The sequence below is a fragment of the Podarcis cretensis genome (assembly GCF_951804945.1).
Source record: "Podarcis cretensis genome assembly, chromosome: 14".
Lineage (NCBI taxonomy): Eukaryota > Metazoa > Chordata > Lepidosauria > Squamata > Lacertidae > Podarcis > Podarcis cretensis.
This window is the reverse complement of record NC_137183.1, coordinates 38041816-38066652: the sequence shown is the minus strand read 5'-3', so window position 1 is coordinate 38066652 and position 24837 is coordinate 38041816. Positions and strand designations below refer to the sequence as shown.

Sequence of the window (24837 nt, the reverse complement as noted above, 5' to 3'; positions counted from 1 at the left end):
GGCCAGAGTGCTGCTCTGAGCAGGCTTTCCATCGAGTCATCAGCTTAGCCACTGTGAAAACAAGATGTGAGACTGCATGGGCCATTGGCCCCGATCCCAGCAGGAATTTTCTGGTGTTATTATGCTGGCTATATATCTCTGCTTCTCCTCTTCCAGGGAGCATCCTGAAGCATGAACATCAGAGCATGGTCCATTATCACCTCACCAACAAGAACCTCAGCTGGGCACAGGTAAGGGCTGAAGGGAATCTGCTGGTGGGCTTCAGCAGTGGCCATCTCTGAAGGCCCACCTAAATGTCCTCCTTATTGTCCATTCATGATAATTTGCAGGGGTCCTCGGGGGGGGGGGGGCAGGGTTGCTAGACCAAAGGTGGGGAACCTTTTGCAGCCCGAGGGCCACATTTCCACCTGGAAAAACTTCTGAGGGCCAGAAGCATTTTCCTCTGCCCTCTTGAGCTTGGGGTGGTGGTGCAGGAGATAGCATTCTCTGTAGCAGCCCCTAAGTTGTGGGACTCCTTCATTATACAGCTCCTGGCTTTTGACACTTGGGATTTCTGCTTGGCAGGGGGTTGGACTCAATGGCCCTTGTGGTCTCTTCCAACTCTATGATTCTATGAGATGAATATTATTAGGTCTCAATTTCTTAAAATTTCTGTGATTGTAAGTTGCTTTTGTTGTCACCCACCCTGGGTGAAGGGTAGGTGATTAATAATACTATCTATCTATCTATCAATCATCTATCTATCTATCTATCTATCATCTATCTATCATCTATCTATCGTCTATCTATCTCTTTATTTATACATACATACATACATACATACCCTGCCCATCTGGCTGGGTTTTCCCAGCCACTCTGGGCAGCTCCCAACAGAATATTAAAAATAGAATCAAACATTAAAAACTTTCCATGACATCTGATGGGATGGCATTCCACAGGGTAGGCACCACTGCTGAGAAAGTCCTCTGCCTAGTTCCCTATAGCTTCACTTCTCACAGTGAGGGAACCAACAGAAGACCCTTGGCGCTGGACCTCAGTGTCAGGGCAGAACAATGGGGGTGGAGACGCTCCTTCAGGTATACTGGGCCGATACTGTTTAGGGCTTTAAAGGTCAGCACCAACACTTTGAATTGTGCTTGGAAACATACTGGGAGCCAATGTAGGTCTTTCAGGACCAGTGTTATATGGTCTTGGTGGCCACTCCCAGTCACCAGTCTCACTGCCGCATTCTGGATTAGTTGTGGAGTTTCCAGGTCACCTTCAAAGGTAGCCCCATGTAGAGTGCATTGCAGTAGTCCAAGCGGGGGATAACTAGAGCATGCACCACTCTGACGAGACAGTCTACAGGCAGGTAGGGTCTCAGCCTGTGTACCAAATGGAGCTGACACGGAATTGAACTGCGCCTCCATGGACAGCTGTGAGTCCAAAATGACTCCCAGGCTGCACACCTGGTTCTTCAGGGGCACAGTTACCCCATTCAGGACCAGGGAGTCCTCCACACTAGCCAACCCCCTGTCCCCCCAAAACAGTTCTTCTGTCTTGTCAGGATTCAGGCCTCAATCCATTAGCCACTATCCATCCTCCAGCCAGACACTCACACAGGACCTTCACCGCCTTCACTGGTTCTGATTTAAAAGAAAGGTAGAGTTGGGTATCATCCGCATACTGATGAACACCCAGCCCAAACCCCCTGATGATCTCTCCCAGCAGTTTCATATATACGTTAAAAAGCATGGGGGAGAGGACAGAACCCTGAGTCACCCCACAATTGAGAGCCCAGGGGTCTGAACACTCATCCCCCATCACCACTTTCTGGACACAGCCCAGGAGGAAGGAGTGGAACCACTGTATGACAGTGCCCCCAGCTCCCAGCTACCCTAGACAGTCCAGAAGGATGTTATGGTTGATGATATCAAAGGCCGCTGAGAGATCCAGCAGAACTAGGAACCAGCTTTCACCTTTGTCCCTAGCCCACCGGAGATCATCAACCAGTGCAACCAAAGCAGTTTCATTCCCATGATGAGGCCTGAATCCTGATTGGAAGGGGTCCAAATGGTCCACATCTTCCAGGCGTGCCTGGAGTTGTTCAGTAACCATCCGCTCAATCACCTTGCCCAAGAATGGAAGATTTGAGACTGGGCGATAGTTGGCCATATTGGCCAGGTCCAAAGATGTTTTTTTAAGAAGTGGTTTAATGACCGCCTCTTTCAGTGGGTATGGGAAGGCTCCCTCACAGAGGGAAGCATTCACCACCCCACAGAGCCCATCACCCAGCCATTCCTGGCTCTCTTTTCTGAGCCAGGAGGGGCAAGGATAGGTTTCACTCGTCCAAGCAGCCTGTCCACATCCTCAGAGGTAACAGATTGGAATTGATCCCATGCAACTTGACTAGACAGGACTCTAGCACTCTCCCACCCCAGCCCTGCTCTCTACCTCCTTCCGAATCTGAGCGACTTTATCTGCAAAAAACTTTGCAAAATAATTGCAGGAGATCTTGGGGTCCTTACCGGGCCCTGATGGCAAAGGTGGTTCCATTAGATTGCAAACCACCTAAAAGAGTCTCCTGCTGCTGTTTTCTGCAGATGCAATAGAGGCGGTGAAGAAGGTCCTTTTTACCATCGCTATCGCCACTTGGTAGGCTTGACATTGTGCTCTAATCTGTGTCTGGTCCGATTCAGAATGAGTTTTCCACCACCAGCGCTCTAGCCATCTCAGCAATTGTTTCATCACCCTAAGCCCTGGAGAAAACCACGGGGCTATCCAGGCCATGCAGTTGGAGAGGGCGCTTTGGAGCCAGACAGTTGATAGTTCTGGTTAACTCCGCATTCCAGCGGGCCACTAAGGAATCAGCTGAAAGACCACCAACATGGGATAAAACATCCCCTACCATATTATGGATGTTACAGTAAGAATAGATTATAGTAAGAGGAGGCGCTGGCTTGTTCTTGGGGAGAAGGGAAGATCTTGGAAAAGCAACCCAAGGCCTCTTACAAACCTTTCAAAAGCGCTGCTTGAAGGAAGGTGCTTCCCTCCTCAGCCTCTCACCAAGATTTTGCTGTCTCCTTTCTCCCAGGTGTTCGGGGCACTAGAGAAAGCCAAAGAGAAGTACTGCGTGGAGGATTATTCCGTCAGCCAAATCTCCTTGGAGCAAGTCTTCATGAGCTTCACCCGTTTCCAGCACTACACAGAGGATCAAGGGAAATGAGGCGGAGCCCCTCTGCCTGCTCCGCACGGACTGACCCTGCTGCCTATACATAGTATATATAGAGACAGTAATTTATATTATCAGCCATGTCTTCAACAATGCATCAAAAGGACAGACATTCTCAATGAAGTGGGGGGGGGGGGGCAGGCGAGATCTCCTGCTCTCCACAGTGCCGGGATCAAGAGGAAGAGCATGCATGATGTGTGCGTGTGCGTGTGTGTCATGGTGTACGTCCGCATGCGGCGAGGCATGGGAAAGAGCAGCAAAGGGCTGCATCTCAAGGCAGCACAGCCAGCCTGTGGGTCTTAACTAGCTCTCCCTCCGCCTTTAAGCCAACCAGAGAGGACAGTGTTGCACCACCACGCAGGTAATGCACTCCTGGTGCTGGGATGACTGGTGGACCCTGTCTTTTGCATCCTCTCCTCCAGGACTTCCACTGGGTCAACATCTATGTCATTGGCCCAGTGTGCCTCTGCAAATGAGGCACTGGCAACGCACACGTCTGTCTGTCTGCAGCCCATGTCTGTATGAGGAAACAAAACGTCCCCCGTGTGGCGTATCCGTCCACCCCGACTTCCTTTTCGCCACTCGCTTTCCTCAGGTGGAGCGAGACAAGGAGGGCAGCATGCAACCGGTCACGGTCCCCACCTCACTCTGGGGTTCCCATCAGATCTGGGATTATTTATTTATTTTCCACAAGGTGCCGGGGGGGGGGGGAGATAATGCATTTTGCTTTTCAGACAACTGTGAGGCTGAGTTTAGCATAGTAGGAATCCCACGGGCACCACCCTTGCACATTCCTTCATCCATGTCACTAACCTTAAATGTTCATGGAGAATCTCCTTCTAGGTGGTTTTGCTGTAGTTTAGAGCAATGTTCTTCAACCTTTGGTCATCCCCAGATGTTGTTTGCTTATGCTTCCTATCACCTGCAGGGATATGAGCAAGCTGGAAGATGAGTAGAGAAGGACAGCCAAGATGATAAAGATACCAAGCCTTACGAGGAACGGTTGTGAGAGGTTGTGGGTAGGTTTAGCCAGGATAAGAGGAAAGGGAGAGGAGATATGACAGCCACCTTCAAATATCTAAAGGGCTGCCACATGGAAGAGGGAGCAAGCTTGTTTTCTCCTGCTCCAGAGGGTAGAACCCGAACCAATGGATCCAAATTACAAAAAAAGAGAGTCTGACTAAGAACTTTCTGGCAGTAAGAGCTTATTCAGCTACTTCAGAAGGTGCTGGGCTCTCTTTCTCTGGAGGTTTTTAAACAGAGGTTGGATGGTCATCTGTCAGGGATGATTGAGTTGTAACTCGATGACCCTTTGGGTTCCTTCCAACTCTACAATTCTTCAAATCTATGATCCCTAACCATTAGTTAAGCTGGCTGGGGATGGTGGGAGGCAGAGTCCAGCACCATCTGGGGACCAAAGGCTGAAGAGAACTGATTTAGAGAACTAGCCAAAAGCTTCCATCAGCCACGGATCATGGGAGATTTCTCTGCTGTATGAAATCCTAGCCAATTGCAAAGAAGTGGAACTGCCACTTGGCAGCCTGGCATTTTGCCTGTGTATGCTCCAGGACCAACTAATCATGTGCTCTGTTACGGCTTGATTCTGGACCCAGGTGGGGACATTGTTCTGCACTTTTGGGGTTTGTAGCAGCCAAGTCAGCCTTGCAGAAGCGGAGGCTGTTGTCAGGTGGAAGCATCTCCGTGTCCTCCTCCTCCTCAGAAATCTGGAAAGAATAGGCCGTGAAGGTGTTGGTGACAGGCGGCCACTTATATTAAGGTGCTCTGCTGGAACCAGGGCTTTTGAATCCCTCCAAGAAGTTGGAGTGAGGAGGAAGTTCACGCCCAGTTTCAAGGTGCTCACCTGCACCTGCCAAGGTGCTCACCTGCACTGTAGGATATGTTCTGTTGTAGTGCTGCTTTTGTCTCAACAAATGACCAGGATGTGTCATGCTCAGCCCTTGGTTCCCCAGAATGAAGGATGTTCCCAATGCAGGGCAGGGGAATCCTGAGACTCTCCAAATGCCCCAGTTCCCATCATCCCAAAACTGTTGGCCATGCAGGCAGGAGGTGATGGGAGCTGCAGCCCAAGAACATTAGGAAGACAGGCTCCCCATGGCAGCCTTATCACCTCTGTGAGTTAGCACATTCCCCTTGGGGGGAAAAATGAGAGAAATCCCACCATGTCATAGCAGACATTATTGTGGTTGTCCCTTGCTTTCCCCACATGGGGGCGCCTTATAGAAATCACCATGTTTAAACCTACCTTTTGTATTGCATTGAGGAAAGATTAAGGAACAGAGTGAAGGGTCCTAGCAAGGGGCTATTTTGCTTGTCCAAATGGGGAACTCTGGAGACTAGTGTTTTGTAGGGCCAGGTGTGCTGCAGCCCAAGTGCCCATCCCGGCAAAAATTTTTAAAAATCCTGCCTTAGATAAATGTGGGCCCTAACTGCATGCACCTGTCAAGACTTGAACAGCACCTGCTAACTAAGCATCTGCTCTGCACTGAGCCCTCTGTATGCTGCTTGCTAGATCACCAAAAAAACAAAACCCACCCAAATCTGCAGCTCCAAGTTGGGCAGAGGGGAACCCAGCAAAAAAACAACAACAAACCCTTCCATTTTGTCCCTCCTTTAATGCATCCTATTTTTGCAAAGGCAATGATGGCAGTTGCAGTGCTCAAGGTTTTAATGAGACTCGGAGATTGTCAGCAGATCAGGCAGGAAGTGGCCTAGTTCTTCATTCCCAGGCCCTCTAGCAAGGAGATAATTCCTGGCCACCAACCCTTAGCCATTGGCTAGTCCTTGTTGGGTTCATGCATTTCCTTGCACCTGCAGCCGAGCAAAATTTGATATCTGGAAGAGAATTCCACATCTGCAGAATCCTTAATTTGCATTACCATAAAACAACGTTTTGATCCCTTAGTGCTCCAGAAATAAGCTTGGAAATGCAGTTGAAATACCAGAAGACGTGTGACGGGCTATGCAGGCCCCCCAGTTCTGGGGGGGTGATGTTTCTAGTGCTCTTCATAATTCGTCCCTGCACATGGCTTAGCAGAAGTGGAATGAAATAGGCAAACGTAGGCACGTTAATGTAATACATCTAGATGTGTTAGCTATGCCTGTCATTGGAGCAGAATCTGGGTCTTTTAGGCACACAGTGGTCCATCTGCCCCCATTCTTCCTATACAGGGAATTCCATGGAGGGGGTGGCCATGATTCCTAATCATGTTTGGTGCCAGAAAAGTACTCCTTCAAACTACACTACTTAAGGCAGATGTGCACTTGCCTTCAGTTGGCTTAAAAACTGACAGCTGCCTGAATGGGTTCTTCAGGCCAAGGAGAATTGGACCCCTCTTGATATGGACGTGTGTATTGCCAATCTTTGAGGAGCTAGCCATCTGCATTACTGGTTAGCTGACCCTGGAGTGGAAGCGATCAGGTTTCTGGAGGTGGAAAAGAGGGAGGAGCCAGTACTTTATTCTGGGGTTACTTTGTGCTTGTAGTTGTTTGTCAACGGGTTGCACTGTAGGACCAGTATGAAGATGGTCTGTGCGTATCTGCAGAAAGTGTGTATCTGCAGACCAACATCACTGGTTGTGATTGTATCAGATTGCTTAAAGAGTTGGAAAACAGAGGGCTAATTTTGCCACTCAACAGCCTTGTGTGTGGCATTGTGGATTGTTGTTTTCAAAACTTCTCATGGCCCTTTTAATAACTGTGATGTCATGTGGCCACAATTTTAAACAGAGGTTGGATGGCCATCTGTCATGGATGCTTTAGTTGAGATTTCCTGCATTGCAGGGGTTTGGACTGGATGACTCTTGGGGTCCCTTCCAACTGTACAATTTTATAATTCTATTATTATTTAAATAAGAGTTCTGGTTGCTGCGTCCCACAAAAGGCTATTCTAGTACTGGGAAAGGTGCAGATACGGGGGTGAGATTATCACGGTGTGGTTAGGGCACTTCCCTGCATCAGGTTGGCCACCGGGGCTCTTCAGAATAACCCAACTATGCATTTTCCAAGGGGTGCCTTTGGGTCACCCCCGGGCACAAGTCGAACTGCCCTAGGTGCATCCAAGAGTTCTGTGCATTGTGTGCATCATTTGCTTAGCCTCTTCCATGTGGCAGAAACCCAATCCTATGATGTCTGTGAGCAAATGGGGTGGAGGGGGGAGCTAGTCGGTCCTTTCTATCACCACCCCTGCCTTTGGCTTACAAAGCCACCCACTCAAGAAAGGCGCTTCAAACTACTTATTTCAGGTGGTGCATGTTCCTTGTTGTCTTCTTTTTTAAGAGTGTATTAGTGGTGTCCTTTTTTTGTCTGTTTCCAGTGGTTTGTCTCTATTTTCCGTGTTCAATCACATTCCGTCCAGTTTGGCCAAGGCCAGCCTAAGGTGCCACTCCTCCTAGTGAACCCAGGCACAGTCCACCAAGAGGTTCTCCTGCACAAGCCATGGCTTGCATGCACAACATACGTTTTAAAATGCATTGCTTCCCTCCAGGAATCCTGGGAGCTGTAGTTTAATCCTCATGGAGCTCCAATTCCCAGCAACTGCTGTTCCCCAGATCCTTTGGGGGAAAGCCATGCTCTTTAAATGTATGGGGTTGTTGTGGCCTCTCTTGACATGGAGATGCTCAGTCCGCCTGTCTTATCCCCCACTCCACCGTCCTTGGAAGCATTAAAAATATACCAGAAGCAGCAGCCACCTCACCTAACCTAGACAGGGCCAACACCAGGTTCAGCTGCTCATTACTTGGTGCAGGCCTTAGCTGAAGTTTGCAAGGTTCATTGGTGGAGAAGCAGCTCCTCTTTTGCAGGGAGAGCCAGTAGAGGACTGTGCAGGTGCTTCTTTGCTCCGTTGCCTTCCTTCCCTCCTGGGCCCCTGGGCCTTTTTTTGCACACACCCCCAGGTGCTTTCTGGCGAATAAAAGAGTTGCAAAGCCAAAGGGAAACTCTGATCTGCTTCAAGCAGATTGGAGAACAGCCTTTGCTCTTAATAAGGGCTGATCCACTTTCAGAACTGCTTCAGGTTTTTACAGACACTCAACACTGGCTTTTCTAGGCAACAGCAGAGGTTGCTTCATTTGGGCAAACTGGGCGCTGCCTCGTCAACTTCTGCCAAGCTCCAGCTGCCAGCCTTCTTACTTCATCCAGCCCAGCAAAGTGGCACAGCCTGCCAGCTTCCTCCTCCTCCTCCTGTCTCAGTGTTGGCCCTTCTAGAACTCTGCAAGGAGGAGGATGGGGACAAAACTAGAATGCCTGTCCTTTGGCTCCCCCTACTGTTGGGCTCCCTGCCTTCTGCCCTACCAGCCCCAATGGGCTGCAACCACCACTATTTATAAGCATGTGGCAGTCACCCACCAGGTCCTCTAAACAGTGGATATTTGCCAGGGAGCTGGTGCATCTAACTGGTGCAAGTCTTCAAGTGTTATGTGGAATGTACCTTTTATGGAGGGGGTGGGTTCACTCTTGCTTGGTCCACTTTTTGCTTTACCATACACTAAACTCTGCAGCTGTTCCCCTCCCCTGGGACCCCCCCTGCTTGTCCATCCACATGGGATCTAGATCTGTGGTTTTATAAACCTCCCTGGGTTTCTTGAGGAACCTTATTCAGTAGGCCTTCCTCAGTGAGATCACTAATGGCCAACAGGCTTCCTTGGAAGGTGGCTCACCTAATATTAGCAATATCCCTGTGCTACCACAGAGGACTTTGAGGCGTTTCTCCCTTTTTTATTTCATTGGTTCTGCCCCTGCACATCGCAGTTGCTGTGAATGGCAGCAGAACCCTGAAATAAATAAGTAAAGCAGAGGGTGGGGGTGTGTGTGTCCCCACTATGTTCCCAGGTATGCACTCAGTTACTTCACAGGGGCAATGGTAAGGCTTCCATGCAAGCAGACTGGTTCCCTGAGGATCAGGAGTTTTGACAACCACTGCTTTAGATGTCTCGAGAGTGCAAAATAGTCACAGTTTTGTTGTTTTCAGTACTTTGACTTACACAGCAAATTCCTTCGTCTTGCACAAGTCACTGCATTTTTGCACAATTGTATGTGTGTTTATGGATCCAGTTTGTGCTCTGAAATTTCTCAGGTCTGTTGTTGCACCAACCCCCCAAACACAATGTACTGAAATGTTTTTGCTGCAAAGGCAAACGAAACCAGCTGAGATCGCCTCTTGCTGCTTTTGGTCACATGACGACAGTGGCAAACTGAGCACTAATCAAAACCACTAAAGCCCCCCATTAGGTATTGCATCCTCCCAATGTATGTGCCCCTTTTCTGACCCCCCCCCCCAATATTTCACTTTTTATTTGTGTTGGGTTTTGTGTGTGTGTGTGTGTGCGCGCCTGCCTATGAAAATACATTTTTAAACACTAAGGAGGATACAGGGACTTCTGAAAGGGAGGGGTGCAGGGTTAGTCCATGTCTGACATGTGAGTGTGTGTCCATCTGCTCTTCAATGGCTCTTATGTACTGCAGTCAGTTGTAGTGGTGACATTTTTCCCCATCTCAAAAAATAAACTGGATTTTCAAAATAATGACTCTGCATTTCCCCCCTGTCATGGTAGATGGGGGGGGGGTATGTATCTGTGTGTGTGCGAGCACATGCATACACACCGACATCCCAGAGAGTGTAACATACTTAGCAGGTGTGTGTCTCTGTGTGTGCTGTGCATAACGACATGGCATCAGCTGCTGCTCTGCAAGAATCATAGCTCTGCTCTGCTGCCACAGTTTGGAGGCAGGAATGCCTCCGAGTACCAGTTATTGGAAACCAGCAGAAGGTGAGAACTCTCTTGTGCTCAAGTGCTGCTTGAGGCATCTGGTGGGCCACTGTGAGAACACGGTGGTGGGCTAAATGGGTCCTTGGCCTGATCCAGCTAGGAAACCCTGATGTTCCTAAATAGAACAATACAGTGGTACCTCGGGTTACATACGCTTCAGGTTACAGGCACCACTAACCCAGAAATAATACCTCGGGTTAAGAACTTTGCTTCAGGATGAGAACAGAAATTGTGCTCCAGTGGTGCAGCAGCAGCAGCGGGAGGTTCCATTAGCTAAAGTGGTGCTTCAGGTTAAGAACGGACCTCCGGAATGAACTAAGTACTTAACCCGAGGTACCACTGTACCCAAGAACATAGAAACTATCCTCCCCTAAGCTAAAACTTGAAGCAAGAGCAGGACTTTGCACTCTGTGTTGTTCCTGCCTAAGCACTTGTATTACCTCCCAACATGCATGGGGGGGAGGGGAGTTGGATGACGTACAGAGTGAAAAGCAACAATACTGTCAGAAGAGGTAGCTCAGTTGGTTAGAACATGGTGCTGATAACGCCAAGGTTGCAGGTTCAATCCCCTGTGTGGGACAGCTGCATATTCCTGCACTGCAGGGGGGTTGGACTACACGATTCTACATCCTTGCCTTGACCCAAACGGCAGTGCAACACTTGGCAGCTGAGGCAAAAGCAAACCTGAATTCCCCTGCGCCACCAGCTCCCCCCCTGCCCTTGATCTGCCAGCCAGCAGAACACCACCAGCAAAGGCTTTTGTAATCGTTTCCTTTTTTGCAGGAGTGGCGTCCTTGGCCCGCTCCCAGCCATAATTCCTCCCCACGCAACATGGCCTTGTTCCACTGGCACATTGGTGCTTTTATTGAGAATGCAGTCTTGGCTTTACAGGGCAGCGCTGGCTTTCCAGAGGGTGCCAGCTCCAAGTGGGAGTAGGACAGGGTTGCCAGACCCTCCCCTAAGCCTCCCCCCCAAACCCACGTTGCCATGGCACTTCCAGACATTCAGTCTGTCTGAATCTTCCGGTGGAAAAAAAATTCAGAGCTTCTAAGGAAGCAGTTCGCTGTCGATCACTCTCCTTCCTGCCCCCAAAAGTGGGCTCCAGGGTGGGGGACTGCCAAGGGGTTCCCCATTTTCTCTCTCTTTTCTCTTTGCTTGGACGGGTGCATATTTTCCTTACGGTAAATTTAAAACTTTTTTGTTTTAAGCTTTCTGCATAACCCCTTGTTAAGATCCGTTCTCGATTTTTGCCAGGAACTGTTGAGCCCACCAGTCCTCAAGGTCTATGGGCACAAAATCTGAAAAAGAGAGAGAGAGAGGATTGGGTCCATTTAAGAGCACGCGCAGAAGAAAAATCTGCCTGCAAAATCTGAAGGATTAGGCTAAGAAAATATCAAAACTTCAGTTTCTCAAAAAGCGTAGGCTAAGAAAATATCAAAACTACAGCTTCTCAAATAACTTAGTTTCTTTTGTTTACAAGAGTCAAACTCAAAATGGCCACAGAAATTAAAACCAATATAAAGTAAAGTAAAAGTTCAGTCATACCTTGGTTGTTGAACACCCTGGAACTTTGATGTTTTGGCTCCCAAACGCCGCAAACCCAGAAGTGACAGTTCCGGTTTGCGAACGTTCTTTCGGAACCCGAACAGGGCTTCCATGGCTTCTGATTGGCTGTAGGAGCTTCCTGCAGCCAATTAGAAGCTGCGATTTTGTTTTCGAACGTTTTGAAATTCGAACGGACTTCCGGAACGGATTCCGTTTCACTTCCAAGGTACGACTGTATATACATAAAAATGCTGTAGAACACAACCTGCCCACACAAAGAAGGAACTTATTTTGTATCCATCAACCCAATTACTATGCTAGAAACAGGAGATTGGAGGGATTTTTATAATAGTGCAAAGACCAGGGTAAAGAGGTGCAATAATCCTGGTAACCATTTCCAGAGGGGTTGTTTGTTTAACAACCAATCCCTGTTCACAGGGAAGTCTGGGAACCGTGGTTCTGGAAGTGGACCAGGGGGGTCTCCTTGCAATATGTCCTAGTGAACTGAGTAGGGATTCACTAGAATATAGATGCAAATTTGGCATTTTACCACTAAACAGTGGCTCTTCTAAGTATCATGGGATGGGGGACAGGGTGCGGGCAAGGGAAGAAAGCTGAGAATTATTTTCCAGCTTGGAATTTTTAATCTGAGCTGGGGAAGAATCTAGGGGCTTTAAAGGTTGCCTCTTGGTTCTGAGGATCTGGCTGACATCTCTTGTGTATCCCACGGCGCTTGATTCCATGCCACTCCTTGAAGGCAAGCCACACACACTTACTTACCTTTCAATTCAGGGCCAGGTGTCTTTTCTGTGTATTGCACTGGACCAGATCTGCTGTCCCCTTGCTGGACGCCATCCAGCTGCTGCTGCACCTGTTGCCAGGCTGGAGGGTGGGAGAGAGGAGGGCACATAAGGAGAGAAGGACACTCCAAAGCAGCAAACCTCATGGAGGCCCCATTTTCTGGCTGACAAGAACTCGAGCTGCTGACGCTTTTCCTGAAGAAGGCTTTGGCTCCTTTGCAGGCCAAAGACTACGTAGCTTTCAGTGGGGAACCAGATCCAGCCTATGGGCCAGATCCTTATCACCCTTTGCCTGTAGATCAAGTTTGACAGGTGGGTGGGGCTGCTCACCTGTCAATCACATGATGTCACCGTGATGTCAGACAGTGGTGGCTAATACCCATTAGGACTGGGAGGGCATTAGCCCAAAAGTAGATGGAGCTAATAACATGCAGGCATAGCCAACTAATTCTAGATTTGTCCCCATCCTTCCCGCTGAGTTTTACAAAGGCAACACTGAATCTAAGCAGGAGGAGACTTACAGTCAGTGCCACCCTCTGGACCAGTTGGAGAGAAGGAAACAGGAGGTAGAGGCTGGGTGAAAGCAGGCTGGGAGCAGTGCCCCACTTGACCTAATGGACTGACCTTCACTAACATCTGCCGGCTCGTTTTCTTATCCCAGGAGTCGTCCAGACTTCCGCTTGTCATGCCACTTTCCTCTGGGGAAACCTGCTCTCTACCACTGAATCAGATCAAACACCAATCTGGTTTCCCGCGGATTAACATTTGCTCCGATTCAGTGGTAAAGAGTGGGTTTTCCCAGGGAACGTCGTGGAGCAGACACATGCTTTCTAGGTACAGGAAAAGAAGTGTAGACAAACCCTTACAATCCATAGAGCAACAGACAGCCCACATTGACTGGTGAGACAGGTGTTGCTGAGGGCCCTGTGAAATTAATCCAACCACTGCCTAGACAGAAGCATCTCCATCCAAGCTGTAAGGAAAACAAGCACAGCTGTAAGGAAAACAAGCACTTGTTCCTGGGCTCAACAGAGCAGCTCACCTACCTTCATACACAAACCGAACATTTTCTTCATGTGCCACGGTGTAGTTTTCCTCTGTGGCCAACGTAGGGGGGGTCTTGAGTGGGGGTCTCTTGCCATTTACCCTGTTGAACACGAGCTTTGGAGCTGGGCTGCCAAAACAGAGGCAGAGAATGTTATTCCTCCACAGTCATCATGGTTGTTATTATTCAACCCTTCAAAGCAAAGCATTTGCCAAAAGATGTACAGTGAGGAAACCAGACACACCTCAAATACTACATTCGTTCATTATTATTATTTTTATTATTATTAGACTTGTTATGTCTCCAAGGGACTGACACATTAAAGACATAAATCTAAGTACATAATGCAATAAAATCAGAACAAACAATCCCCACAGGAATCTTGGAAGGATGCTAATAACAAACCAACATCATCTCAGTCTGTCAAAAGGCCTGGTGTTAAAAAGATGTCAGTGAAGGTGCCAGGTGGACCTCGCTGGGGAGAGCATTCCACAGAAGGGGAAGCCACAACTAGAATGGCCCTTGCCGCTTGTCACCACTCCCTGTGCCTCCCTTGGAGGGGGAACCTGCTTGTGGTGCTTCCCTGCTCTGCAGTATTCTCTTTCTCCCCAGCTAGGAGAGATTATGTCTATCTTTGTCCACTGCCCAAATAAGGCACAGAAGGATTTGACACCTCCTGTAAGGCTGTTGCTGAGAACAGCAGCCCTGCAACCTGCCCATGGTGAGGGAAGGCAACACACAATACGTTTATAACACTCCATCTCAGGTGCCCAATAAAAATGGTTTTATTGTTCAGTAAACTGCTGGGCTTACAAAGCAATACCTGGCCTGGCACCTACCGTAATACTTGCTCGAGGGCAATCAGAGCATCTTAGCTATGGGCGGAGGTGGGTGAGTTATAAATGCTTCAAAAAGATCAGCCGCAGAATAGATTTCTATGGGAACCCTGGTGGTTGCCCCGGGCATTGGGCTCAAGGCGGTTCTGGATTGGGGTGGGGGTGGGGTTCCTGTCATGAGCTATTATACTCAACTATCCACTCAGCTGCTGAGGAAAAAATAGTGCAATCTGCTCATCCAGCATGAATAAATCAAAGATCTACAGATCGCTGCTTGCAAATTTTACAGGGATAAATTGTGTATGTAAAGCAGGGCATTGAAGATTTGAAACAAGGAACAAATAGGTGTGCCAAGGGCATGTAGTGTCTTGTATCCTGGACTAGGAGCTGGCAGACCAGGGTTCAAACCTGCCCTTGCTGGGAATAGTCTCTGGGCATCACCTACCTTACAGAGTTGTTGTGAGAATGGAAGGGGAAGTGGGGAGAGCCATGTGGTGCCCATTGTATCCTGAAACTGAAGTTGATTTGATAAGGGAACCTTAACAATGTGACGGAATAAGGAATTTGCCAGGCTCCTCCACATAACCCATTTATTATGTTTTCATCCTGATCTGCTTCCACAAAGCTTATGCAGTGGTCAAACTACATCCAGTCTTTATTGACTGTCTATTCTCATTTGCTTTTGGGGTGGTTATATGGCAACAGCCATTCAGCCCACTTTGCTTGTACAGTGGTTTAGGTCTTCCCATTAGTCATTTGTTCACCCCACACTTTTCAATGCATTTCCCCATCACTTTCCTGACTGCAAAAAGCCTGTTTATAAAAATAGAACTTTGCAGTGCTTTAATTAAGCAAACCTTAAACTTACGGCCTGCAACTGAATCCCTGCTGCAAAATCCTAATAGTCTGGAGGCCACCCAAGTTTCCCCCAGCTCATACAAAAAAACCAGAATGTCATACAAGGAAACTCGTTAATTTAATTTTTTTTAAGAAAGAGCTGTCTTTGTGTTCAAGAACGTACTGTATCAAGGATGCAATGCTGAACATCTTCCAAATCCATTAGTTCTCTAGATCAGGAGACCGCAACCGTGACCTGATTGTCCCCAGGCCAAATCCAGCAGTCCCCAAAAATGGAGCAACTGCCACGTTCCTTGCTTTTCCCTCCATGCCCAGTTCACTATCTCTCCCAAATGTTAGGCGCATAGGGAGCACGGAAAGCTGGTGCCCACTGGGGCTCCTAGGGCAAAAGTCAGGGAGCCCAACAGTAGGGGGAGCAAGAGCCAATGAGAGGCGGAGATGAATCATTCTGGTTTGGTCCCCATTCTCCAGCTCCTCGCTAAGTTCTACAAGGGCAACATTGAGACTAAAGAGGAAGAAACTGGCAGGCAGGACCTGCCCCTGTACTGGTTGTAAGTACGGAGGCAGGCAGGTGGGGGTGGCTAAAACAGACTGATCTTGATGGGGGCAGGGTCCCATTTGCCCTAATGGACCAGTCTTCACTGAGGGCAAATACCGATTTGGACTCATGCTCCATTTGCGATCAGTGGAACGAACGTGTGTCAGGAAAACTTCCAGGGACAGATGAACACACCATTGGGAAAGAGTAAGGATTATTCCCCCATCTCATCCTACTATTTCAACATACGTTTAGGTATGGAGCAAGGATTCTAACCCCATGTTAGTGTATTTTGCATCATCAAAATAATTAATCCAGAATTAACAAGCACACACTTGTGCAAGCCAAGTGGACCATGTCAGGTGAGCTGGGGAAAGCAACAGGGCTGCCACGACACACCCCTTCATCCTATGGTACAGGATTATGCCAGTCTCAAAGTTGCCAGTCTCTCTCCTCAGCTCACAGGCTATGCACTCTGAATAGCTACAGTTATCGGTGAAATGGATCTATCGGACCAGGCATGTTGGCCAAATGACACAGATCCCTTTACTTTAAAAAATAAACAAAAATAAGAGCCTATTTTGTTGTGAGTTGTTAATGTTGCTGCTACCTGCATTATGAAATGCAATCAACAAGGAGGATAACTGCAATGAAGAAAGGGCCCCAGTGCAGTGGCAGAGCATCTGCTTGGCATGTGGGTTCAATCCTTGGTTGTGGGTTCAATCCTGGGCATTGCCTGGTAAGGCGGGGAGATACTCCCTGCCTGAAGTCCTGTATACACTATCAGTGTTCCTTGACAGAGTAATGCAAGCTCGATCTATCTATCCATCTTGCTGGCTACTATATATTTGGGAAACAGTTTGTCTGTTTGTTTTCTGTAGGTTGGGCTGCCTCTCAAGATATTGTCACCAAACTTGGCATGAGGGTTCCCAGTGTGGGGGTGATGTCTTTGCCAACATTTGGACACCAGGCGCCATTCTGAATCAAGATGGCAGACCAAAATGTGACTTTGACATGACTTCACCCAATTTTTGATGGATCGAAACTCACAAATTAACACTATCCATTTAAAAATCAAATTTCCAGGGCTTTCTAAGAAGATCCAAGACGTGTGTGTGTATGTGTGTGTGTAGCAGGAATGTCCCGGCTCTGAGGAGTTCCATCTGGGTTAAATTTCAACAGTAAAAGAGGACGCCACCCACCAGGCTAATAGAGGCAGAGTTCTCTAGTGGTTGGAGTGCCAGACCACAACTTCAGAGCCTCACCTTCTATTCCTCAAATCCTTGCTCCTCATAAAGCTCAGAGGGTTGCTGTGACGATAACTTTCCAGTGAAGGATGAGCATGGATATAGCCAAGGGGTGGGGGGCAGAGGGGGGCAGCTGCCCCCCCCATCAAGCAAGACAATAGAAATACTTATCTAACTGACCAAATCACTCCTTCCAGTAGCACCTTAAAGACCAACAATCTGGGTCTGGTGACTTCTGTTTCAGTGTATCTGAAGAAGTGTGCATGCACACGAAAGCTCATACCAAGAACTAACTTAGTTGGTCTTTAAGGTGCTACTGGAAGGAATTTTTTTATTTTGTTTTGACTATGGCAGACCAAAACGGCTACCTATCTGTAACTGACCAAATCACGTTGGTTCTGCCCCCCCCAACCCTGGCTACACCCATGAGGGTGAGTAACAGATTTAATTATGATAGGGGAGGGGGGATAAAAATACAAATTTGCCACCTTGAGCCCCTTGGAGGAAGGGTGTGAGCTAAATGCAATAGCCAACAGGATAAATAGAAACAGAGAGTGAATATGAGCTAGCTTTAACATTAAGGGCTCACAAGATCGGTTCTACAAAACCTCGCGAGCGCACCACTTCCGCGGTTTCCTAGGACCTTTTGCCTCCGAGGGGTCAAGGATGGAAGAGGCAAGGCTCTCCTCCGCTCCAGATTCCTGCGCCGGCACCAACTCCGAAGGGGGTCCCGCTGGGCTTGGCCCCGCCCCTCCTTTGCCCCGCCCCCTTGCAAGGGGGTGTGTCCGCTTCCTCGGCGCTTTCCAGGGGAAAGGTCGCCCGCTGGGCACGAGCTCGCGATCGATCTAGAAACACGCGCGCGCCCCCTCCTTCTCCAGCTCCAATGACGTCGCCTCCAAACACCCCCGCCGTGGCGAAGGAGATCCCCTCGCAGCCCAACACGCGCACGCACGTGCCACTGGCCCCCTGCTGCACCCAGCGGGCCCTGCGCCCACTCCCACCCGCACAGGCCCACCCCCCCCCCGACTCGCCTCTTACTCGTTCCCTACGAAAGCAGCCCGCCCTCCACGTGGGAGCCATGGGGCAAGGACAACCCCGGTAACCTTTCCACAAGGTCACCCCCTCCCCCGTCTCCCCCCCCAAAAAACACCGGAGGGCTGCATGCCGCGGCGATGCCCCCCACCCCACTCACGCCCCCTCCCCAAGCAAGTCGGCCCAGGCGGGATGGCAGCGATTACGCACACCCCTCCTCCTCCCCAGGACGGCTGTCACTGGAAGGGCCCAGCAGCAGCAGGAGGAGGAGGAGGAGGCGCCGCATTAAGGAGATCGCCTCGCACGCGGCGCGCAAGGTCACCGCCGCTCCGGATCGTCCTCTCCGGCCGCCCGAGCAGGATTTCCACAACCGCTGCCCAGGCGGCCATTGGGACCCGGCTCCGCGGTCCCGTCCCTGGCTGCGCGTGGGTAGGGGGAACCCCAGGGCCGCCTTCGCTCACCTTGACAGAGGCCACTCGCTGAACTGTTGCTGCTGCCGCCGGCGGCATTTCAGGTCGGCCAGTTTGCTCTCCACCTGCTGCGTGGGACCTGCGCGGGGGAAATCGAGGCAACATCCTTAAGGGGTGGGGGGCTGCGATCGAGCAGGGCCAGGGCAGCGCGGCCTCCCGCCCAGAGGAGCCCCCTCAGGCCTGGAGGGAGAGCTGAATGATCGAAGCTTAAAGGAAGGAATACGTCCCCCCCCCCCCCCAACACACACACACACACACACGGATCAATTTTGCAAAGGAAGGAAGTTTCCCAGAGGCACGGGCTGGGGAGGATTCCGGAGGGTCCTGCTCCCTCCTCCCTCCCTCTCAAAGCACAACCGGGTTGGCAGCGGGGGGGGGGGCGAGAGAGGAGGCACTTACGCACATGCAGATTCATCCCCACACAAAAACGCCCACCTCCTTGTCCCGTCCTTACCTGTCCTCCGTTGGGTGGCTAACTTGCTAGGTCCCTTAGTGATGGTGTACATCATCTGCGTCTCCAAGCAGCACCAGATGAATGAAATGTGGGTCAAGGCAGGGAAAAGGGGGGCCGATCTGCCGCACGCGCGCGCCCAACTAGAATAGTTTAGTTTTAAAAAATAAAAAAGTGTGTGTCCTGCACACACAACTTTACATGGCAAGGTGTTTTTTTAACAAAAGCAATAATACATAATGATAATAAGATGCCTTTGTGCGCTCTCCTTTCTCCCCCACGTTGCGCTGATGGTGGTTCCTCTGCAAACCTTCCCAATTGTTGTTGTGTTGTTTTTGCTGCTGCTGCCGCCTGTTGCAATGGCAAAGTCTTCCCGGCTTGCCTTTGACTTTAACTTCTCGGCGGCGGCGGCGGCAGCTGGACGCGGCGCGGTTCTCCTTTAACTAGGCGAGTGGGAGCGCGAGCGAAGGAGGCATGCCTGCAACACGCCCTCCCGCCCATCGCGCCTCTTAAAGGCGCAGCGCGGCGCTTGGCTCAGCCTGGAGGTCTGCCGATGACGGTGCAAGAACTTTTCGAAGTCAGAGGTCCCTTTTCATGCGTTGCGCAATTGCACAGCAGGCTTTGAAACTGCGGGAGAAGGTGCGCCGCTAGGCTACTCTCTTGGCTCTCTTGGGCTTGATTCACACGAGCACGCGAGTGCAGCAGTTTTCTGGGATTCTCGGCACCCCAACAGCAATCCTGAGCTGCATAAAAGTGGGCTGGACCGCTTCATGGCAGCTGCCCAGGAATAATATCTGGGATGTTTCATTATGTAAATAATTCCCTGCAAGGAGAAAACTACCACATCAGGGCTGTAGTCCAGTACACTCACACATACTAGATATCTGCTTTTAAGGAGAGTAGCCTCCTGTGTGAACTATTGCAGCAAAAAACGCAAGGAGTCTTGTGGACACATTTGTTATGACATATGCTTTCAGGTCTTACAGTCCACTTTAGCAGATTCAGGTAAGTGTTATCTTGAGTTGCAGGTATACACTGATGGGATAACTGGGATAACACGTCATACATCTGATGAAGTGGATTGTGGGCCACATAATAAAAGCGTTTGTCTTTAAAGTGTCACAGATGGCTATGTTTTTAATTTATCTTTAATGGAAAGGAGGATTTAAAAATTTCATTCTGTTCCTAAGTGTTGTGCTCTGTTTTACCCCCTTATTCTGCCCCATGCCTAGAGAAGAGAGAGCAGTTATTCTACTTGCTGATTCAGGGCCAAATGTGTGAACTGGCTCTACTAGCCAGGCTGGAGTAGAGGAACTGAATGCAGAGAAATCAAGGGATGTTTATGCATGTGCCAATCAGCAGACATTTCTTCCTATTTCCTGATCAATCTTTAATGTTCCTGTGTGCAGTGAAAACATCTTAAGAACTAGCCTGCTGGGTCAAGCAATACAGTCCCATAGACCAGCTTGCTTTTTGTGTATTCTTAACACAAAATAATAATTAAAAAATCGCTCTGTTTCTGATGTTCAGGCTGTGAGTGCCATTCCTTATGTTGCCAAAATATGGAACCACACACAAACACAAAATGGGAGGAATCAGCTGGCCTGCAGTGGGGGGAGCAGTAACTCAGTGGTTTGCATGCAGAAGGTCCCGGTTCAATCCCTGGCTTCTCCAGGTAAGGCTGGGAATATCCTCAGCCTGAAACTCTGGAGAGCTGCTGCTTGTCAGTGCAGACAATACTGAGCTAAATAGATTAGCAGTATGACTCAGTAGCAGGCAGCTTCCCATGATCCCATGATTCACAGAAGCACAAAACACAACAGCCATGGGGAATGTAGAACAGGAGGGACTCAAAAACAGACAGGGAGGGCTGAAAATGTTTGGAGACCATGGAATGCTGCCTGATTGTGTTCAGGGGAGAATAAAAGAAATGGGAGAGGAGAATGGAATGGAGTGGCTGGAATTCGGGACATGCAATATTTTGTTGCATCCTATTTGTGATAATGATGACAATAGCAGGAAAGCAACAGTATTTCACACTCTGTAATATGTACATGTGTGCCCTCAGTACGTATACAAACTCAGGGAGAGCTGTGAGGTTGCTTTTGTTGGGTAATCTCATTTATATTATGTCTAAGTTGAAACGAGCAATCTTTCAACTCCTCACCAACACAAAGAAGCCCTTCTCTTTTCTGACCTTTCATATTTGTTGAAAATCCCTGTTCACAGCAATATGTCATGGAGAACTGTAGGATGCTCTTGAAGAACCATTCCCAAAATATAATTATAAATTAGTCTTTTCCAGCACTCTGTTTGAATGGCAATTCTGTATTCAAACTCTGTTTGAATGGCCATCCTAGTTGTGATCACTTTATGTTCTTGTTCTCATTTTGAAAATATCTCTATCCATATTCTGCAAATAAAAAAAAAAGCAATTGATACTATAGTATACAACATTACACTGGAATGTTTAAATGTTTCTTTGAGTGTCCTTGAATCTTCCTGCCACACTATCCTCTCTTGCTACACCACCAGTTTACTGTTTGGGGAGTCTTTGGGCCAAAAAGCTGCATATAAATTTAACAAAATATAGCCAGCTTATCACTGAGCTCTACAGGAGAGAGCGTTCTGCAGACATCATCTCATTAGGAGATACCTTGCCTATGATACAGGAACCAGCTTTTAGTGCAGCAGAACATATCTTTGGAATTCCCTCCCATTATATACCAGACAAGTGCAGTCTCTGCTGTCTGGTGCCTGTTGAATACCTTCCTTTTCAGCAAACCTTTGAAGTGATTTTTTTTTTATCTCACTCTCTGAATATGTGAAATAATTTTCATTGTTTTGATACATGACATTGCTTTATGGTTTTGCAGTTTTATTGTAAAACTGCTTCATGATGTTTTGTAGGAAGCAATACATAAATGAAAGGAAAAACACGATTAATCAAATTCAATGCTTCGTCAAAATATTATGATTTTTCCCCTCCTGCATTTTCTGCCAAAGGCGCTTCTGCTGAAGAGGATTCTACTCTCACCAAAGCTGGAAATAAAACCTATTAGACTTTTGTGCTGCTGTTTCCTGCAGTCTGAGATCCTTCAGGAAGGATGGCAGATGCTCACTGTCGGAGTAGCTGCTTCTGTGTGCAGAAGGTCCCAGGTTCAGGCCCCCACATCTCCAGGGTATGGCTGGGAGAGAGAACCCTACCTGAAATCCCAGAAAGCTGCTGCCAGTCAGTGTGGACAATACAGAGCTTGATGGACCAATAGTATGACTCAGCCAGTATCATGCATCTTCTTATATTCCTATGTATATTAAGAGAAGTGCTTCATGGGAAAGCCAGTGGGCTCTGCCTTGCCTTCACCTTTCTCCATGTGCTCCAAGGTGAGCCAAGTTCAGAGATGACCTTGGGAATTCCTGCTCTAGCTAGCCAAAGGTCGGCAATGTTGCAAGGGTGACTTTGTCTGTTTGTAGGTGAAAGGTGCCACCTTCCTCCCGCTGTTGCATTGCATGCCCTCTAGTCAATTGACTACTATTCAAATCCTGGAGGCCAAACTACAGAAGAAGTTAAATTAGATGGATGCCTCTTTGCACCTCACAAGCAGTTTTTAATTAACTAATTAATTAATAATATTTATTTAAAATGTAGATTGCGACAGCTGGGAAGAGCTGGTAATTCACAAGACCATATGTAGTGGGATTTTAAGCCTTTCTTCCCCTTCTGCAGCGCTGAGGAAACTCTTCTGAAACTGGTACAGTATTTTGCATTGAGAAGAAGTGCCCCCCCCCACTTTGGCCGAGATGCAGTGACTCCCCTGCACACCCACTCAAAAACAAGTGGCAGGTTTTTTTTTAAAAAAAGGGTGGTTTCCCCCTTGAAACTGCAAACGTTTCACCTCCCTTCCTGCTACAATCCTAATAATAATATAACAAAAGCCGCATGTTAAGTTACGTCCACATTAGTGACTTAAGCAGAGCTGTCTTTCCCATAGGGCTTAGTGGTGCATTGCGCCAGGGTGCTGGCCTCTCAGGGACACCACAATGAGTGGGAGAGCTGCGCGGTTTTGCTGGTGGCCTCCCCTTTCCCTGTATGCAGTGGCGTAGCGTGGGTTGTCAGCACCCGGGGCAAGGCAAGTAATTTGCGCCCCCTAACCCGTGGATTTGCGCCCCCTAACCCGTGGATTTGCACCCCCTAACCCATGGATTTGCACCCCCTAACCCTAACCCCCAGATGTTGCACCCGGTGCGGCCGGCCCCCCCTGCACCCCCCACGCTACGCCACTGCCTGTATGCTTGCCAGCTGCGCCCCGTCAACCATATGGCTGGCGGGCATGCAGCTTGCCTCCCAAGCCTCCATGGGAGGAGAGCGATCCCTGCAGAGGCTTAGTATGGAAGCTGCGCCCCCCCCCATGGCTGGCAGTGCGCAGCTTTGCCCCCCCATTATCCATTGTAATTTGGGGGCGCTGGGCAGATATTTGCACCCCGGTGCTGCATCTGCTAAAGATGGCCCTGGATTTAAGACACAGCAAAGTCCTAGAGCCATAGAATTGTAGAGCTGGAAGGGGACACCCCCCCCCCCCGCAATGCAGCAATCTTTAGCCCGAGATGGGGCTCAAACCCACAACCCAGAGATTTAGAATCTCATAATTCTACTGACTGAGCTATCACATTGTCATCCCTTCTTACAGCTGTGTTTCAAGCCACATTTGCACAAAGTTTCATCTCATCAGAAAGCAGCTGAGGAGGTCTTCTACTGAGAAGGATGGCCTTTTTGGTTTCCCTGCCCCTACAGCTCCCCCCCCCCCAAACAAAATCTATCCACAAAGCTGTCATCTTTGCATACCTATTCAGCTAAACGTGCATTGTGCCAAGCAGCTGGCTCAAATGTTCATATTACCCTGCATCTGCTTTTCTTTCTTTTCTTTTTTTAAAAATAATATTTATTAAAGTTTTGAAAGTTACAGAAAAAAAAGAATTAAACATAACAAAACCATACAATACAATACAAAGACAAAAATACTACATATACATAAAAAACAAAAACAATTAAAAAAAACATCCAATACTTTCAATGTTATTGACTTTCTTTTACTTGTTTCAGCGACCTCCTCACACCTCCCTTTTTTTGTATTCCACTTCGAATAATTGTTTCAGCAAATCCTTTCCATCGTCCTCAATTTTCTGTCCTATCATTTAACTTGACAAATTCTAAAATTATTTTTTCCTTTAATCCATTTACAATCTATTGTACTTAATTCTTTATAACATCTCTGCTAAAGCCATGTAACTTCATTCCAACATCTAACATTCCTTAATTTTACAATATTTCTGTAGATAATCTTTAAATTTCTTCCAAACTTCTTCCACCATCTCTTCTCCCTGGTCTCGGATTCTGCCAGTCATTTCCACCAATTCCATGTAGTCCATCAACTTCAACTGCCACTCCTCCCGGGTGGGTAAATATTGAGTCTTCCAATACTTTGCGATGAGTATTCTTGCTGCTGTTGTTGCATACATAAAAAATGTTCTATCCTTCTTTGGCACCAATTGGCCGACCATGCCCAGGAGAAAGGCCTCTGGTTTCTTCAGGAAGGTATATTTAAATACCTTTTTCATTTCATTATAAATCATCTCCCAGAATGTGTTAATCCTTGGGCATGTCCACCAAAGGTGAAAGAATGTACCTTCAGTCTCATTACATTTCCAACATTTGTTTTCGGGCAAATGATAAATTTTTGCAAGCTTGACTGGTGTCATGTACCACCTGTAAATCATTTTCATTAAATTCTCTCTTAGGGCATTACATGCCGTAAATTTCATACCTGTGGTCCATAACTGTTCCCAGTCAGCCATCATAATGTTATGTCCAACATCTTGTGCCCATTTAATCATAGCAGATTTCACCATTTCATCCTGAGTGTTCCATTTCAACAGCAAGTTATACATTCTTGACAAGTTCTTAGTTTTGAGATCTAACAATTCTGTTTCCAATTTTGATTTTTCCACCTGGAAGCCCAGT

At 48.2% G+C, this 24837-nt stretch overlaps 2 protein-coding genes and 1 long non-coding RNA gene across 4 annotated transcripts in view; 1 reads left to right on the top strand and 2 right to left on the bottom strand.

The window, feature by feature from the left end:
* Nucleotides 1–9750, top strand: part of ABCA3 (ATP binding cassette subfamily A member 3) — a 72741-nt gene extending 62991 nt beyond the window's left edge. For both annotated transcript variants that reach the window (XM_079952296.1, XM_079952297.1), the window contains exons 30-31: nucleotides 157–230; nucleotides 3074–9750. In XM_079952296.1, the coding sequence (XP_079808422.1) occupies nucleotides 157–230; nucleotides 3074–3205 (206 nt within the window). In that variant the 3' untranslated portion in view covers nucleotides 3206–9750. The remainder of the gene's footprint in view (nucleotides 1–156; nucleotides 231–3073) is intronic.
* A 1082-nt stretch (nucleotides 9751–10832) lies between these two features.
* On the bottom strand, nucleotides 10833–19281 carry MCRIP2 (MAPK regulated corepressor interacting protein 2). The gene is made up of 5 exons (XM_079952461.1): nucleotides 18822–19281; nucleotides 18359–18446; nucleotides 13388–13515; nucleotides 12322–12423; nucleotides 10833–11294 (listed from the first exon to the last, which is right to left on the bottom strand). The coding sequence occupies exons 1-5, from the start codon at nucleotides 18874–18876 to the stop codon at nucleotides 11224–11226; spliced, it is 444 nt and encodes a 147-aa protein (XP_079808587.1). The 5' UTR covers nucleotides 18877–19281; the 3' UTR covers nucleotides 10833–11223.
* On the bottom strand, nucleotides 13652–17447 carry LOC307202492. Its single transcript, XR_013832913.1, has 2 exons — nucleotides 17234–17447; nucleotides 13652–17031 (listed from the first exon to the last, which is right to left on the bottom strand). It is a non-coding gene; the product is annotated as an uncharacterized lncRNA (long non-coding RNA).
* Nucleotides 19282–24837: the final 5556 nt, after the last annotated feature.